The sequence below is a fragment of the Barbus barbus genome, assembly GCF_936440315.1.
Source record: "Barbus barbus genome assembly, chromosome: 44".
Classification (NCBI taxonomy): domain Eukaryota; kingdom Metazoa; phylum Chordata; class Actinopteri; order Cypriniformes; family Cyprinidae; genus Barbus; species Barbus barbus.
Window position 1 is genome coordinate 6714649 of NC_136722.1, and position 15535 is coordinate 6730183.

At 35.4% G+C, this 15535-nt stretch overlaps 1 protein-coding gene across 2 annotated transcripts in view; it reads left to right on the forward strand.

Moving 5' to 3' along the window:
* The window catches only part of bmp6 (bone morphogenetic protein 6), a 48018-nt gene that overhangs the window by 27744 nt on the left and 4739 nt on the right, over positions 1 to 15535 (forward strand). For both annotated transcript variants that reach the window (XM_079406089.1, XM_079406090.1), the window contains exons 2-4: positions 225 to 417; positions 4357 to 4505; positions 6870 to 7064. In XM_079406089.1, the coding sequence (XP_079262215.1) occupies positions 225 to 417; positions 4357 to 4505; positions 6870 to 7064 (537 nt within the window). The remainder of the gene's footprint in view (positions 1 to 224; positions 418 to 4356; positions 4506 to 6869; positions 7065 to 15535) is intronic.

The following is a 15535-nucleotide window of genomic DNA, read 5'->3' on the forward strand; positions in this document are numbered from 1 at the left end:
TAAGTCAGACTGTATTTGTCTTTAATGTGTGACTTAGATGAAGACCAAACCACATTTTATGAGTAATCGGTGCATAAATCCAGATTTTTTTCAAAAGTCTCACAAACTTGCCACTGTATAGTCAGTGTGACCTAGAGTATACAAAAAGGCAAATTATACATCAATAGTGGTCCATCAAGCATACTAAAACATATCATTGTCCTTTTGTGTTTGTCTTTGGACAGTGGAAAATGACAGAGAGCTGTCTCCACAGAGAAGACACCATAAAGAGTTCAAATTCAACATGTCCCAGATTCCAGAGGGAGAGGCCATCACAGCTGCAGAATTCAGGATCTACAAGGAGTGTGTGACCAGGGCCTTCCAGAATGAGACATTCCTACTTAGCGTGTTCCAGGTGGTTGGGGAACATCCAGAAAGGTAAATGAGCAGTGAAATGTCAAAATATTATTCTATAAATATGGACATTTATGCGCTAGCATATTTGATTGCTATAGTCGAATATATATAAAAAACTATATTAAAAAATAATAATAATTACCCAAGTAATCATGCAGTGTTCTCTTTCAAAAACATGCATGAAGCACAACTAGAATTAAGTTACTAAATTAAACCAGTCAAGTTTACTTAGTTTGGTCTTCCCACTTCACTAAAATGAACTCTCAGATTTACAATTAAATGTTATTGTTTGGAAACAGTGCTTCTTTCTGTAATTCTGTTGAGTGCACTAGTGGGAAAGCAGTGATTTCATCTTTAAATAACGCACAGGAGTTAACAGTATATAGGTGTAATATGTATTATATTCTGAAACCCTGAGTTTGAACTAAATGTAAATATACGGGTATAACGGCTTTAATCACTGCAAGTGTGGAAGTTAAGTGTGAAGAATATTCAAACTCTGAGTTCCCCCCAGAATGGAACAATGTAATTTCTATCGATATACTTTGATGTTACGTAGACATTTGGAAAAAGTACAGAGGACACAGAGTGAGCTGCTGCCATGCATGAAGTTGATCGAAGTTGTCCTAAAACTAAGATGTGTTCTATAATGAGCTCTTAATATTAAATCATAAACTTACATCACACGGCTTGTCCTTCTGTCAGATGCCTGTTATTTAATGCCTTTGAGACATGTTTTCCTTGGTGCACAATTTACATCTTGCGGCTGTACTTGTAAATGTAAAAAAATCACGTATTTCCATTTAAAGGTGCTGTATGTAGGATTGACACGTTAGCGGTTATTGCAGTCCAAATTCAAAATACTGGAGGGTTTTTTTTTCATCCGGCCCCTCCTCCTCAGACTTGACACAAGGTTGCCAGATAAACAACACCAACAGAAACGAGGGCACATGACAATGAATTAAATTAAATACGCTTGTTTTCCTCCAACTGGCAACCCGGGGTGCTAATTGGGTAAACTAGTAGTGGGCGGGTTTCACAAACCAAAACAGAGACCGACATTCCGGCCCGGAACGCACATTTTCAAAGGAGAATAACTGACTGTAGCATTGTTTTTCAGATAAAAAAGTATGTTAACTTTGCATGTTTCTTAAATATCTGTAATTTTTACACCCCCAGTAAATGTGATCAAATTTAAGTACAATTAAACTGTAATCGTGAAAATATTTATTTGTTAGTGCATGATTTTTAAACTGAGTAATTGACTATGTTTTAAATCAAGCCCAGGCGTCCATCACTAAACACAGCAGAGGTTGTCTAACGTAATTTATGTAGACTAAAGCCATGACCACGATGAACAACTGAAATAGCTCTAGTTTGGCGTCTAAAAAAGAACCCACCAACACACGTCAAACATTGACTTTGTGGGTGGAGGGAGGGATATCTCCTTGAGAAAGGCAGATGGTGTGACCAGTTAAGTATCCAAAACTCACTAATAAGATGTGACTATGATGCTAGCCATAATTTTTTCATTATTATTATTTAACAGAAAAAGGCACCAAATAAAAAATTTGATAACAAAACTAAGGCCAGAGTCAAAATCTCTGGCCCATGAGCTACATGTTTCTCTCCCAAATAGTTTCTTATGTTTATCACAAAGTGTTCATTTGGTGTACATCCTGAGTTGAACAATGGATTTTCCACAAATCTGCAGTGGGAGTCTTTTATTTTTGGTCATATCTTGAGATTATGCATCGCCAGTCATTGTATCACAAAAAGGTGCAAATTATAGCGTGCTTTGTGGCATTACCCTGCATGCCACTTTCTGCATGTAAATCCCAAATGCTGTGTGGCTTGCAAATTGTATTTGCTTACAAACAGATTAATTTGCAGACTTGTCAACTTGTAACAGCATAATTACTGTGTTTATGGTTTGTGAGCTTTAAAAAAACACATTGGTTGGGGGGAATGTGGTATAGCTAAGCTAAGCGGATACACAAGATGGCTGAGAGAAACTTCTGAAGTGTGTAAGCCTTTAATCCATGAAGCAAAAAATAACTTGGTTATGGAGGTGGTGCAGAGGGGCTGTACGTATATCTGGCTGAATTTAGCCCATGTGGCAAGACGATTTGACCTAACTCAGCAGCATAGTGAACGTCAAGTCACCAAGCTTCACATGGCCTTAAATGTAAAGAAACAATAGGATGTAAGAACATTTTCCAAGTGGTTGGACTTTAATTGTTTCTCTGGACCTTTATAATATGTCATACGTGTTTAATTTCTACACCAGTAGAAATAATGTCTATTTCCAAACATTGCCCATCTTCCATTGTTTGGGTATGTCTGAAATTGATTGCTTGCCATATTATACAGTTGTTTTAACAAAGTGTAGGAAACAGTATGCTAAAAAAAAAAAAAAAAAAAAAAAGTAGGTCTAGTTTACAATACCTTGAGAACGTTTTTGTGAAAATCACACTGTTAATGGAAATCACCTAACATTGGAAAACTGCTAATATGAAATATTATTAATTCATGTATTGCAAAAAACTTGGAATATTATAAGAAAATTTGTATTTACATGTATATGTGGCACTTTTATTCAAAGCAGCTTTGAATACTTCATTATATTGGGTTTTGGAGAAATCTGAGATGCATTTTTAAACACTGTCAGTTGTATTTATTTTGAAATCACAGCATAGATCAGGTTTTGTTTTCATGACAATCCATCAATACCCCATGAAAAATCCAGCTTGCCATGACTGTAGAGTTATAACTTTTCTGTTTGTATATATTCTAATCCCTGGTTGTTTTCATGTACATCTGGCCTCCGTGGAAAACCCTCCCAAGCCATATGTGAAGACGGTCCTGTATGCATGTAATGGCAGTGTGAAGCTATTAAACTATAGGTCCATTTTAACAGCAGCCAATGACAGAGGCAATAAATGCGATTTATGTAACAAAAAAACCCCTGACACTTCTGACTATTATTCCGGTTAATTTAATGTGTCTATAAGAGGCTTTACAGTTGTGCTTTTAGAGTTGGCAGCTCCCCTGTGGTCTCATTCGGACCCCGTCCCAGGTGAAGCTGTGTGACTGGTTGTACTAAACAGTATGAGTCAGCATAAGTATGATGAGTTCATGTCGAATGTGACGTGTGAACCACCGGAGGGAAGAACCTCATATGGAGTTCCTTAGAGAGCAGCTCTAATTAATGAGCAATAACGAGGGGCTGCAGGGACATTCCCAGAACACCTGTGTGACCGACAGCTTTGAAGTGACCTGGCCAATGCTTATTACCATGCATAGTGTGTAATTACTATAATGGGACAGGCCTCCCTGTAAGGCTACTGCAATCAAACTTTTGCCTCTGTTCTCAAATCTGTGACTTGAAGCTTCTCTAAATTTGACAAACTAGCATTTTTAAAATAATTGAATACGTGTCTGAAAATGATCTTGGAAAATGTTTAGGAATATTTGAAGAAGACAACAGGATGAGCTAAAACATGCTACAATGGGGAACGACTAACTAACTAAATAACTACCTAACTAAATAAAATAGCTCTTAACATCTCAAGATGGGAAACTATTTTTGTTAAATCGCATTTTTGTTAATTAAATTCATAAATGTATTCATTGAAACTGTCAATTAGAAAATTCAAGCTGGCTTTCAAGCCAATGTGTTTGCAAATTACAGCTGTAATTTCATTGCTTTTACATGTATAATCTTGCATTTTCTATATAAGTGACCATATATGAATTTTTTATACCATTTCCATGCATATTGTTAGCATTTATTCCATATACTGTATTTATACTGTATTTATTGTTATTCACTGCTGCTGACATGGTGTTAAAAAATAAATGATAATAAATAAATACATAAATCTACTGTATTATTTATTATAATGCATAATATATACAGTAATTATTAAATGGGGTCATTGACTTGCTCATTTGCAGGGATGCCGACCTGTTTCTACTGGAATCTCGTAGGTTGTGGGCTGCTGAAGAAGGTTGGTTGGAGTTTGACATCACAGCAACTAGTAATCTCTGGGTGATGAGTCCACATCATAACCTGGGTCTACAGATCAGTGTGGAGACCAGCAGTGGTAAGACGATTTTACGATGAGTTTAACTCATATTTGTGTATATTTTTATGGAGTCCTGCATCAACCAAGCAATTGCCAGTGAGATGAAAGAGAATTATTGTTTTCTCAAAGTATTATACAGTATACACTCTCTTGGCTAATTCAACCTATTAATTTACATTTCCTTTGGTAACTCAGAGATATGAAGGCTGTAGACCCTAAATGGATTTATAGATAAACAGGTACCATTGCTTACATCTGCGTGTTGATAATGACAACCAACCAACTCTGTTATACAAATTACAGTGATGGGTACTGACATTACAATTTAATATAAACCTAAACGCACCATAATGCAAAGTATCCAAAGAACATAAACGTTTGGTTTTATACAGAATATCTCTACAATCAAGGACTGGCAAAAATGTGGCAGAAACTAATCTTCTTTTTGCCCCAAATGAAAAGCAGGGTTTATTTCTGTAATAGAACCTCAGCTTTAGCTCTAGTCTTAATCGATTAACATGGGATTTAAAAATAAGGAGTAATCAAGCATAAAACCAAGATATTTATATTTTGTCACTACCTCAATTATAGTACCCTGTAAAGTTTTGAGTAATAGTTAATCATCAAAAGCACTCTGTAGTGAGGACACAGCTTGGTGTAATTTAGATCACAGTGTCATCAGCATAAAAATTGTAATTAAAATTATTAATATTAAATCACGGTTATGTAAATAATAAGAAACGTAGAGGCCCCAAAACAGACCCTTGAGGAACACCCCTCGTAATCTGCAATGATGCAGATGAATGGCCTTCCATTTGCACACATTGTGTTCTGTCCACCAAATAGCTTTCAGTCCTAGAGATTGTCTCATTTGACAATACAATTAGTTTCATTTAATTTAATTTGTAGTATAATGAAGTGAACAGTGTTGAAAGACTTGGATAGGTCAATAAAAAGTGATACACAGTAAAGACCTTTATCAAGCACCTCAATGAAATCATTTAAAACTAGTTGCATCAGTGGTTGTGCTGTGTTGTTTCCTAAAACCTGACTGATTGTGTGATAAATGATAACATATTATGTTCCATTAGATATGAAGTCAACTGCTCACGAGAGAATCAAAAACCTTTTGAATTTGAAGAAAATACAAAGTTTAGAAATCAGCCTATAGATATTCATATCGGAAGGATCTCTCCTTTTAACAATGGGATAACAAAGGCAGACTTCCATATCTTTGGAAATTAATTTAAACTCAGTGAAAGATTATTAATACATGTCAAATGGGCAGCAATATAATCTGCAGTTATTTAAAAAAAAGTGGTTCTAATTGGTCAGGACTTATTTACATCCAATAGTTTGAGTATTTTGTTTTTTTATCTGACAGGTAAAAAAACGTTTTAAAACTAAAAGTGAGAGCTATTAAATGCCTTCCTCTGTTTTCCATGTCATTATTCATATCTATACCTTAAACGACGATCTTACAGCAACAAAATGTTTATTAAGACATTTAAGCATCTCTTCTTTATCTAAGATTTGTATGGGATTGTCCATTATGTATAAAGGAAGTCCTGCAGCCTTTTTTACACCTGTCAATATTTTTCCAAAATTTCATAGGTTTATTTAGATTACGAGTTGTTTCATTTAAAATGTAATCAGCTTTAGCTCTCCTTATCATCACTGTGTATCTATTATGTAATTGTCTAAAACAAAGCCAATCAGATTGAAGACTGGAATTCCTTGCTCTAACCCAAGCAACATTACACTCATGAAATGTAATAATGTAAAAGAGAACCAAGGGTTATCTCGACCCTTTACACAATATTTTTTAAAAGGCACATGTTTGTTAATGATAGAGGTGAGCACTTCATAATAATAATTCCAGGCACACTCAATATCTGAAATCAACAAAATCTTCTCCCAGTCAAGCTAAACAAGATCATGAACCAGCTTGTTTACTAAACTGAGATATGTAGTGCCTAATAATTATCCAAGGTTTGATCTTAGGTAATTTTGCATTTTTAACTATTGCAACTGCACAGTGATCACTAATGTCAAGTGCATAAATGGATGCTGCTGAATATCTATAAGGTGCATTAGTAAAAATTAAGAAGTGATTATTTATCTGGCTTTTTTATGTTTAACCTGGTTGGAGCATCTAATTGCTGAATATTAAAAGTATCACAAAAGAGTTTAACTTCAGCAGATAAACGCTGTAGCTAGTTCCATTTAAAATCTCCAATTAGTAATATTTCCTTAAAATTCAGCTTGGATAAATAATCTGTTAAAAATAAAAAATTAATTTGTTGCTCATTTCTGTTCTGAATTTCTGTTCAGTTTGATGCGCAAGGAATATCCCATTTATAGCACTTTTTCTTTTTAAAGGGTGGAGCATCAATCCCAAGGAAGTGGGGTTAGTAGGTCGTGATGGCGCTTTAGAGAGGCAGCCTTTCATGGTGGCCTTTTTCAAAGTGAGCGAAGTCCGTATCCGAACTGCCAGGTCAGCGAGCAAACGACGTCAACCGAACCGCAATCGCTCCAACAGTCCACAGGAGGCATCGAAGGGATCAGCTCATACAGGTTAGCCATTGATATTTCCCATATTGTGCACTAAGCCCCTTTTTTACTAAAGAAGAGAAGTTTAATATGTACTTATGGTAGAAATCAGCCATACAGTCTCTTTTAATTCTTCAGAAGATGTTGACCTGGGATAGTTTGGGGATGTCTTTGTATCTTATGAGTTTTATTGAGTCCAGATCTTCATATAGCATGATGTACTCTTGCATAATGAGAATCTGGACTCAATAAATCTCTTTAAGATCCTTTCGAGAATTCATTTAAGAGGCAGCACATATGTAGGCCTGACATCCCGTGGCTTGATTTGAGGTCTTTTACCAGCCCTCACCAATAGATTGCTGCAGTGATGACGTATTTTTGTTGGTCGACACACAAGTTTGCATCACCCTGGCTCCCAAATCATTTTTCCATTGGCTTTTGGATTATTGTAGAAAATAAGGTCTGTGACCAACAAAAGTGTATGATTACTACACATTAGATCTATCATAAGAATCTTTACAAATTTACACAGATTTTAAGAATTTTGAAACATGAATTTAATCACCAGCTAAATATAGGCTATTACTGAACTACACCACCATTGCATTACATCAATGTCACCACCTTCTGAAACTTCTCTATTTAAAATATATTTTTCATTGAAAGTTTGAGTTAGAATAGTTTGCAAGAGCTAGATTATCAGCACAATTTGGCTGTAAAAGTGGACTAGTGAGTAATTGAGTAGCTGTTTGGTATGATTGCATTTAATGACCACAACATCTTCTGAAGTCCGCTTTAGCCACTTGTTAGCAACGGCCTTTTTTAAGACAAGTAAATAATAATAATAATAATACTCCCTATAGGGAGTATTAATGATGTATTTCATGTCATAAACATGACAATTGTATTTTAAACTTGTGTTAATCATGGATCTCATTTCAGGCATTTAACCAAAAAACCATTCAAAATTTGAGATCAGGATGACGGAACCGGAAGTGCTAAAATGCTATCTCATTTCTGGGTTTTGGTCTACAAAAATACATCATACATGAATACAAACACTATGCTTTACAGTTTCATCAGTTCTCTCTTTCAGTTCAGCTACTGTCAAGTTTAAAGCTGATTATTAACACACTGATTCAATGGCACAGACATTTGAAGGAAACTCAGTTGGCCTCTTGAGTGCTAAGGTTTACAGTAACCACACACTTTATGTTCATTAGAATAATGTTCTGGCCTCTTGTGAAAAAGAAAGGACTCTATAATTCAGATAACTTCATTAAATAAAAATGTATACTAAAATACATTTTCACTTTCATTTCAAATTCCACTATTTAGTCATTTAGCAGATGCTTTTATACTAAGCAACTTACAAATGAGGACAACAGAAGCAATCATTTGTAGTATTAAAACAACTGAAAACAGATCCAAGATTAAAAGTTAATATATAAGTGTATAATAATGATTCTAACATAACACTATGCCAAACAACAACTATATATATATATGTGTATGTACAACCACACACACATACATACACATATGTACTGTATATATATATATATATATATATATATATATATATATATATATATATATAAAATACACATTTATAAATTCAATATATATATTATGTCATTTCCATTTAGTTTGTTGAAGTATTAAAATAACTCAAATTAAATAGAATTAAACTTAATAAAAGACCTATACAGACATAATAAATTCTGACATAATTTAACTAAAATTATTAGTTATAATTTGTTGATATATATATACACTCACCTAAAGGATTATTAGGAACACCTGTTCAATTTCTCATTAATGCAGTTATCTAATCAACCAATCACATGGCAGTTGCTTCAATGCATTTAGGGGTGTGGTCCTGGTCAAGACAATTTCCTGAACTCCAAACTGAATGTCAGAATGGGAAAGAAAGGTGATTTAAGCAATTTTGAGCGTGGCATGGTTGTTGGTGCCAGACGGGCTGGTCTGAGTATTTCACAATCTGCTCAGTTACTGGGATTTTCACGCACAACCATTTCTAGGGTTTACAAAGAATGGTGTGAAAAGGGAAAAACATCCAGTATGCGGCAGTCCTGTGGGCGAAAATGCCTTGTTGATGCTAGAGGTCAGAGGAGAATGGGCCGACTGATTCAAGCTGATAGAAGAGCAACTTTGACTGAAATAACCACTCGTTACAACTGAGGTATGCAGCAAAGCATTTGTGAAGCCACAACACACACAACCTTGAGGCGGATGGGCTACAACAGCAGAAGACCCCACCGGGTACCACTCATCTCCACTACAAATAGGAAAAAGAGGCTACAATTTGCACGAGCTCACCAAAATTGGACGGTTGAAGACTGGAAAAATGTTGCCTGGTCTGATGAGTCTCGATTTCTGTTGAGACATTCAGATGGTAGAGTCAGAATTTGGCGTAAACAGAATGAGAACATGGATCCATCATGCCTTGTTACCACTGTGCAGGCTGGTGGTGGTGGTGTAATGGTGTGGGGGATGTTTTCTTGGCACACTTTAGGCCCCTTAGTGCCAATTGGGCATTGTTTAAATGCCACGGCCTACCTGAGCATTGTTTCTGACCATGTCCATCCCTTTATGACCACCATGTACCCATCCTCTGATGGCTACTTCCAGCAGGATAATGCATCATGTCACAAAGCTCGAATCATTTCAAATTGGTTTCTTGAACATGACAATGAGTTCACTGTACTAAAATGGCCCCCACAGTCACCAGATCTCAACCCAATAGAGCATCTTTGGGATGTGGTGGAACGGGAGCTTCGTGCCCTGGATGTGCATCCCACAAATCTCCATCAACTGCAAGATGCTATCCTATCAATATGGGCCAACATTTCTAAAGAATGCTTTCAGCACCTTGTTGAATCAATGCCACGTAGAATTAAGGCAGTTCTGAAGGCGAAAGGGGGTCAAACACAGTATTAGTATGGTGTTCCTAATAATCCTTTAGGTGAGTGTACACAGTATATATATATATATATATATATATATATATATATATATGTATGTATGTATGTATTTATTTGTTTTTTTATTTTATAAATAATTTTTCTTTTGTCAGGAACAAAGTTTTCTCTCTGCTACAATTTAAACATTTGTGTTTGTGAAAGCCAGTGCATGTTCCTAACTGCAATACAACTAATTGACATAAACACACTATGTATGTAATATATACTGCTGAGAATAATTTACACCAGTGCCATATGTAAATCAGATTCACCACTTATACAGTAGTGCCTAAACTCAAAGCTCCTAAACCTCACACACTACGTGTCCCGTCTAATGAGGAAAATCTGCTTAATTTGTTCTGAAGGATTGGACTTTATGTAACCCAAAACATCAACCCCTCTCCTTGGCACGACTTGGGATGTCTGGAGTGTAAATATTTAGATTTGGAGCAGGAAGTTGCGAGGCCGTTGTGACAGCCTTCCCCTTGTGGCAGTGTTGAGAGTGCATATGGTTCCAATATGAAAACACTCTTATCAAAGCTTTCAAAAAGACAGCCTGTGAGCGCTGCATCTTGACCCATGTTGAGAGATACAAGTGCACAAGGTTATAAGCTCTCTAACTGATGAAATAACTTTTGGAATGAATTTCATGAAAATGTGTCAATTTTAGAGTCAAGACAAAAGTTAATAACAAATAATATTTAATATAATAATGTTTATTATTTAATTATATATTAATTTTGAATAATAATATTTAACATTAGTTGACAAGCATTTTGACAATTTTCATGACAGTTTATGATAATAACTGTATTTATGAGAACAATTATGGTATATTTAAAAGGTAATAAATGTTATATAAAATATATGTCATATTTGTGAAAAAGTGAACCCAGAATTAGTTATTTTATCATAGTAGATTTATCATAATGCATGTTGTGCACTGATGAAGTCTTGATTATGTAATGACTGTAACAGCCCTGTTGACATTGCAGCTGAAATATTGCTGAATTAATTAATTTTGTTAAGTGATATAAGACTTGAAAAAAATATATATTAGATGGAAAACTTAAACTAAATTAAACTAACTAGCTAGCTAGCTAGCTGAATAAATAAATAAAATTAAACTAAACCTTAAATAAAATAAATGAAAGCTACATATTTAAAATGAAACAAGCTCATGACAAAATTACTAAAATAAAAATATAAATAAAAAATAAATAAATAAAAGCTAATTCTTAATAAATTCTAAAATAGTATTAGAAAAATATAAAAATAACACTGATATGATGATTGGTAGAAATGTATTAATTAAAAACATACCCTTATCTATAGTCTTATCAAGTATGTTGTGTGTCGGGACATTTAGGTTCTTAATTTTTCCTTCTTTCTTTTGAATCCGGACTGAAATATGACCCTGACATGCTCTTGAAAGATTTCGGGAGATTCACCCTTTGAAAATTATTTCTGTCTCTATATGAGCTTCCTATTCAGGCAAAGCCCATTACGTGTGATTAGAGGTTTCACACCGTTTCTTAAGTTTTGGCGATCTGTGAAAAACACATTAAGCGCTAATGCTCAGCTAGAGGTGCGGGGGAACTCGCCGGCCTTTAGCCTGAGGGAAGTTAACAAGCATCTAGCTCAGCTCAGTTTGTGCCGCCCCAGTGCTAGACCTGTAATTACCTCCGAGCTGTTATTAGGTGCTGGGCTAAAATGCCTGACCACGTTAACAGTATCGCTTAAAGAATTATAATAACACGGCACTGTCCAGCTGCGGTTTTTCATCTCCCCCTCCTTCAACCCTCCTTTTGTTTACCGTTGGTGTAATTAGACATCGGCTAGCTCTGGGGATGGAGGTTTAATAACCACAGTGATGAAAGACAGGAAGAGAGATAAACTTCACATGGACGCAGACAGCACTCGCATTCTCTTTCATGTCATCATGGGAGTGGGGTGAGACAGCTTCCCTGCTTCAGCTCTTTCCAGGATGGATGTTATTCCATGCGGAACACCGTGTCCATTACTCCAGCATGCCGTCACCACCAGGAATGTCATTGTGTAATTGCTCCAAGGAGATGATTTTTGTGAGAGAGGGTCTTTGAGATTTCATTGCAGTTACCATATTTTTGTCATTTGGTCAAGAAACCACATGTGTATCTTGACACGTGATTTTGACAGTTTTTGGCTGTAACTGTCAAATTAAACAGCTCATAAAGCTAATATAACTATTTCTATTAATGGTTCTTTAACATCTGTGTTCTTTCACTGATGCGGACCAATGTACTACAATATTGTACATGATTCAATATGTGATTCCTTACATAAACTAATTCATCATCTTCCTTTAATTTGTAAATCTTATTTAGTGTGTAGTTAGGACTAATTATTGGTAAATTTTGTATAATTATTTTAGTAAAAAAAAATATGTATACATTAAATGACCTGTGAAAGAATCAGAATTAAGTAGAATCAAATCAACATTTAAAGGGATAGTTCATCTAAAAATAAAACTTCCGTCATCATTTAATCTTATTCCAAATATGATTGAGTTCCTTTATGTTGAAAAGCATTGACTTCCATAGTGTTTAATTCAATGACTATCGCCTACTGTTTGGTTACCAACACTCTTCAAAATATCTTCTTTTGTATTCTACGGCTGAAATACATTCTTAAAGTTTTGGAACAACTTAAGGGTGAGTAAATGACAGAATTTAATCTTGGGGTGAAATATCACTTTAAATGACTTATAATAGCCATTCCTACATATGATACGCAGGTAGTGGTCTTCATTCGAAGGCCAGAGGCCCACAGGACCCACTCACAGCAGTAACAGTGTGGCATTAAATTTAAAGGCAGGAAGTGAAGCGCTTTATGGGGTTCCGCAAATCTGGCCTTTACACTCAATGAAACTCCACACTAAATATCTGCTTTACTCCCAAAGAGCCTTGACTGTAAATAGAGGCAGTAAATAAATAAAAGGCAGAGGTAAACAAAACCGGTGTATGTGAATGCAGTGTGTTTATCTGTGAATGTTTTTTTCTGATGTATGTTGAATACACAGATGCATCATATTTGTGTGAATCTCACACAAAGAAATTATATTCTGCAAAAAGATGAGGCCTGTTTTAAGATCATTGCAATTTACAAACAATTAATAAAACACTAACACCATTAGCATTATACATCCAGTGTTTTACAGTGTTTGTTTATAGTTCTCATCAGTTTAAGTGATGAATGCAGTCCAGACAAAATAGAAACTATGACATAATATTATTGGTAGTAAGTATTGATCCTAAAAATGGCAGAATATAGCAAAATATATCTTGTTTTTGCCTTTAGATTTTTGGAGAGAAATATAACCCAGACATGTTCTTAAGGTTTCAAGAGATCAACCTATTTAAGTTGGACAAACAACTAAAAAGTGCAATATTCTTAGTATGAAATAGCAAAATGCTGTTTAAAATATATGGAGTATAGCATGTCACACCACAGGATGTCAACTTCCCATATGTATGTATATGCTTGTGTGTGAAACTAGTGTGTCAAAATCTGCCATTCTTGGGTTGTAGTTTGGCTTCATTCTCAGGCCTGTGGTTAGGTGTAGAACATTCTTGACTATAAATGTCGCAGTTGGGGGTCTGTGTAAGACAGGTTCACTGCTCGGGATCAGAGAGGAAGGAGACCCCTGGAGGACTGACTAAAAGGCCACTCGGGAGAGCTCGGGGCCACTCCTGCAGGCGGATTTATTTCAGTAAATATTTACCCTAGTCCTGCCAGACAGAGTGAGAGAAATACAAGAAGGGGTCTTACTTTGGGGGCTAAAAAAGGCCAGAGATTTCACTCTATGCTCCAAGCTTCAAACCCAGTACTTATAATTTGAAGATAAATTATTTAAAATAATCTGCAGTCAATACGGAATATATTTAACTCTTTCAGCCATGAAAATTACTGTAAACTAAAATAGTTACTTGTACAACAGTATTTACCATTAGCATCATAAGAAATTATGACTGCTTTCAAAAGTGTTGCCCTTGTCTTCCTTTGTTTGGACAAACTTTGCTTGGCTGTGGTGCAAACATGAACATTTACTGGTCAAATAAAATGACAGCTTTTGGACCAGGAAGTCTTCATAAAGGAGAGAGTGGGAAACACCTTAGTTGAGTACTTAGAATGACCTCAGAGATTTGCCTACACACTCACCATGGGGTTTCGGTTATAGCCTTAATTTGTACTCTACATTACTCATAGACAATGTTTAAGGAACGTTTTTTAGCTGAATATAGGTTTCCCCCATTTTATGACGTGTCCCTTTTGTAAATGTGTTTAATTTGCCTTAATTTGAAAGATTTTTGCAATTATATTGAAAAAGCTCACCTATTTCAAAGATAATCAAATTATATTTAAAGTGCCCCTATTATGCATTTTTGAAAATGACTTTTCATGCAGAGTGTAACGCAGCTTTAAGTGAATGAAAACATCCTGCAAAGTTTTAAATCTGAAAGTGCACCGTGTATAAAGTTATTGTCTCTCAAAAGAAAGAGTTAACTCTGAATCATTGAAATTAGTCGTTTTTAAAACGAATCCCAAGCCGTTTCATGTTGACGTCAACATGAAATATTAGCATATTGCCCATCCACTTGTTGTGCGCGCAGACTTGGGAAAACTTGATTTTCGCATTGGTCTGAATGAAAATGCAAAATCATTCTTTGCCACTTGGTGCTGCTTTTGGAGCTGCAAAAATAGCTGTTTCCCAGGTAACGCTGTCCACAAAGCAGCACTGCGCTCACAAACACTGAAATCGACCAATCGGACCAAACACAGCATATTAGCGTCACGCAAAGGAGGGGTTTTGGAATTATGAATCTTTGAGCGAATCATTTGGGAGTCGTTGAGCAAATAAGGTAAAAATAAATGCATATTATAAGACAATTAAAGTGTTTTTTTTGACACTAGTATTTTTCATGCATGTCAGCCTGTTATTGGGAACTCCCAAAATATGAATCTTTCATAACCCATAACAGGGGGACTTAAAACACAGGAAATATGAAATGCAAACTTAGTTCAAACTAAATATTGAGAACCACTGCTTTAATTAAATAGTTGTGTTTCAAGTATCATTTGACAAAAAAAGTCTTTTTTAATATAATTCATTTGCATCTGTAGAATGTCTAGTTTAATTATAAGTAGCTGGGTTTGGTTCTTATTCTACTTATTTACCAGATCATTTTATTCAAAGCAACTTATAAGTTAAGATATAGTGCGGTGACAACAGAGGAACAGTATTCTTTGAGGATTCAGTGAGTGTTGTGAGTGTCAGAGGGTTCTGCGATGTAGATGGTTGCATATCAAGTGCTCAGGGAAGTGCTGTGTCTTATTGTAAGGGATTCAGCTGCTCGGGTGGAGTGTTGAAGATCATTTCACCAACAAGTGGGTGTGAATATTTTGGAAAGGTCCCCAGTTGTGATGGTACCAATGGTCTGGATTCTGGATTATTTGAATTCGTTGTGC